General features: G+C 47.4%; 1 protein-coding gene across 1 annotated transcript in view; it reads left to right on the forward strand.

Moving 5' to 3' along the window:
* The first annotated feature begins 414 nt into the window (after window positions 1-414).
* The window catches only part of TRPM8 (transient receptor potential cation channel subfamily M member 8), a 78811-nt gene continuing 75232 nt past the window's right edge, over window positions 415-3993 (forward strand). The window contains exon 1 of the mRNA XM_019628290.1: window positions 415-531. Coding sequence (XP_019483835.1) covers window positions 415-531 — 117 coding nt within the window. The remainder of the gene's footprint in view (window positions 532-3993) is intronic.

Genomic DNA, 3993 nt, shown 5'->3' on the forward strand with positions numbered 1-3993 from the left:
TCAGGGCCACAATTCCTTCCCCCCACCTGACAGCCACACGCTCTGGCTGATAGTTTCCGTTTGCCCCGTAAGTTCCCTTCACTCCAAGTTCATTCACTTGAAAGTAGCTACTTTGAGCTTCCAGTGTGCGGTGGGTGGTCTGGGATGCGTGTCTCACTGTGGAGAGAGGGCGCCCAGGAGGGCCCTGCCCCAGGTGTGAGGGACCAGGAGAGATGTGTGGCAGGGTGGAAACTCCAGCTGGGTCATGGAGGCTGAAGGAGAAGGGACAGGGATACAGCTGACCCGGGGGGGCAGGGAGGGACGGAGCCTGGGCCTTCTGCAGGTGGCTGAGCCGAGAGCGTGGAGGGGAAGGGCTTTGGGACGAAGCTTTCCGGGAAGCCCACACCTCTCTCCCCCTTCTCCACAGGAGCACAGATGTCCTTCGAGGGCGCCAGGCTCAGCATGAGGAACAGAAGGAACGGCACCCTGGGCAGCACCCGCACCCTCTACTCCAGCGTGTCTCGGAGCACTGACCTGTCCTACAGCGAAAGCGTGAGTCGAGGGGTCGTCCAGGCAACACGCTAACGGGTCTGAAAGCATCTGTTGGGCAATTGGGATTATTTGGGCACCGATACTCCTTTAAAAAAGGTCCTGTCTCATCGTATAGTATTTTGTCCCGTGGGCTAGTTTTGTTGAATGTAGAAGCATCTTCTTTCGTGTTGTTTTCCCAAGCATTCCTTTTAAAAAGATTGTTACTGTAACCTTAATAAGTTGTTAAATAATGCATTTCTGAACTGAGTTTTCTGAGCATGTAAATACTGCGCTTCTAGTAGTCATTTTACTATATTTAAGGCTTGGTGTTCTTGCTTGCAGTCCTGTCGGTTCTGGATTCTTGATCCTCAGTTCTTTCCTTTAACGCTAAGGCTGGTGTCTCAGTTTGTTCTTGCCGTAGCTTCTAGCTTGTTCTGAGCCGGCATCCACATTGCCTTCCGGACGTGGAGGCAGAGCCATCATTGCTTCCAGGACGAGCTGGACTCCGGCGGCGTGCTAGCAGAAACTGTGCCCTTTGTGTTGGGCGCGGTGTTTTGATCTGGCTGGTGGTTACATGGGCTGCCTTTGTGATATATCATTAATCTGTAAGACAACAGATAAGAAAGCAAAAACTTCGCCCCCCACTGCGCATTTAAGGAGCCCCTGGCTCTCAGGCACTGCCACTCCCCATGCCGAGTACCTCCTTACCTTCACACCTGGTCTCACCTTGGCCCTGGCCCTGTGAGAAACAAGTAAAGGGGGCAAGGGACAGTGGTGGCCTCTCCAACACCCTCCTCCTCCAGTTTCAAGTGACAAGAGACCCCTGGGAGGGCAGGAAAGGCCTTTCCAGGCCATGGGTGGACTCAGGTGTTGGGGCCTCAGGAGATGGACAGGGCTGGGTACAGCATTGCTGCGCGGACTCTCTGCTCCCCTGCACCCCTGCAGTTGTCCCCTCAGAGATGCAGGCGGCCTGTGGGTAGGACTTCTGAGGCCACCCAAGGACCTCTCAGTTCTGGGGGCTCCTGTTTACCCCCCCGGGAACACACAGCTCTGCAAAGTGTGTTCTCAGGGACTTTTCAGATTTTTCAGCAACAAAGCAGTTTTATCACCACCCCTCCTGCATGGCCCTGATTCACCAGCTTGTACATCTGGTGAGCTCCTTCACATGTGCTAAGTAGACTTAGAATTCATTAAGACGATAGAAAATACCGTGAGGAAGACTGGGCATCATCGGGTTTCAAAATGTTTGCATTCAGATTGAGTGTAGAAACTAGTTTTGCTTCCTACATTTTTATTGCCTGTAGAAAAGAATGTACAAATGTAAATTCCCAGCTTAAGGAAGAATAATAAAACGAATGCCCTTGTACCCAACGACCAGCCTAAGGAAGCACCTTCACCAGGACCCTGGGCCATCTGTGTTTGTTTCCCTGCCTCCCGTCAGAGGCGGCCTCTACCCTGAATTTTGTGCTGCTATTCCTTGCTTTTACTTATAACTTTATGACTTGAATATATATCCCTAAACAGTGTGGTTGAAGCTTGTCTGTTTTTGATACAGGAACTCAGACAATTAAGTTTGCGAACTTTCCACCGTGCACTTACACGAACTTTTGCGAACTTTTTTGTCCTTTTGTACATGGAATTATGCAATAAGTATTCTTTTGCAAGTTCTTTTGCTGCTCACTGTTACATTTTGGAGATTCATCATGTTGATACGTGTAGCAACTGATTCATTTCAATGCTGTGTAGCCTCCATCGGCTGGTATGTATATCCAGCCTGTGTGTGTGTGTGCGCGCGCGTGTGCATGCGTGCGTGCGTGCGTGTGTGTGTGTGTGTGTGTGTGTGTGTGTGAACATTTGGGTTTCCAGGTTTTGCTCCTAGGGTCAATGCCATTCTGGACATTCTTGGATGTGTGAGCTGGGTCTCCTGGAATGATTCTTTGGGTTGAGGCCAGGAAGTGGAGGAGGACACCTCTGTCATGGGGTCGGGTTTAAGACACAGGATTCATGGGGAAACTTTCATTCAAAAGGTCAGGAAGACGAGGCACGTGGTCCTAGCTCTATGATATCTTAGCATGTCTGGGGGCGAGTTGGTGGCAAGGGGAGAAACTGCTGAATGCACTGTGGACGTCGTTCCAGGAGATGGACTGCCCTTGTCCCCCACTTTTGTGGCTCATGGCTCGTGATGACATCACTGTGTGGTGATGACATCACTGTGGATGACTCCATGGCTGGCTTTGGTGCTAGCAGCTTTGGGAGGACAAACTTGCATGAAGTCTGATAACTCCAGCTGCCAGGGCCCGGTGACCTGGGGGATTTGGGGGAAGTGGTTCAGCCCCCAAACCCGCTGCCTGGCACCTGAGCTTGCAGTCGTTCACAGGACAACCCTCCCTCTCTCTCCACAACGAATATTTCTAGGGATGTAACTTTACCGGCAATGGTGGACAGTTTTGTAGAGTGCTCCTACCAATTCATTCACCCAGCCATGGCGGGCATGACGCCCCACTGCCTTGCCCTTCACCCACGCTGGTGTCAGTTGCCTTTTTAATTTTTCCAACCTGGTGGGTGTGCAAAGAGGTTTCACTTCAGATCTGCCTCACTATTGATGGGGTTGAGCTTCTCTTCACATATTTATGGGTTATTTGTGCATCTCCTTTTATTCAGTGTCTGCTCAAGTCTTTTGCCATTTTCCCATTGGGTTGTCTGTCTCGTTCATAGTGATTTACAGTTCTTTACAGATTCTGCTTACCAATCGTATGATTAATACATGGTATGCGTATCTTCTCCCACGTTGAGGAGTATAGGTATTTTTGAACTATTTGTTATCTGTTGTCAAATAGTTTGCTCCTGCCAATTAAAGGGAAGTTTTTGGCTTCCACAGTCTTTGGGTTGTTTGTCAGAATTAAGTCATGGATATGCTGCAGCACCTTGCTCATGGTGGGAGAAACAAGCATGGATGAAGTTTTGGGGAATATACAATAAAAACTTGGATTTTGAGTAACGTGGTTTGAGAGGGTTCCTCCAGACAAAGATTTCTAATACATTTTAACATGATAAATGAGCAATGTCTTGTGCAATACAAGTTGTTTCTTTCCAGAACAAATTATGCTCGCAAACCAAGTTATTACTATATCTTATTTTGAAAAGCAAGTGCAAGAGGAATGCAATCTGCAATAATACATTATTGATGCTAAATGATCAACCAACGATTAAATTTCCCTAGTAGTCTTAGAGACTAAAAAATGTAATTTGTATGTGTATAATGACATTTATTACAAGATAAGTCTAAGTAATTATTATAAAAATTTGCATTTAGTTATAAAAATGTAAACAAATGCCTCTTTTTTAAAACTTTGTATACTCTAAAAGCATGAATGAATGCTGGATGCTATGAATATGTGGTAAGTTCTTAAGACCTTTGAAGGAGGTTTAGGTCATATTTAGTATTCGTATTTAACAGCAGGGGGTGAGAATAAATTAGTAATG

This window comes from Hipposideros armiger, unplaced genomic scaffold, assembly GCF_001890085.2.
Source record: "Hipposideros armiger isolate ML-2016 unplaced genomic scaffold, ASM189008v1 scaffold_17, whole genome shotgun sequence".
In the NCBI taxonomy this organism is placed as follows: domain Eukaryota; kingdom Metazoa; phylum Chordata; class Mammalia; order Chiroptera; family Hipposideridae; genus Hipposideros; species Hipposideros armiger.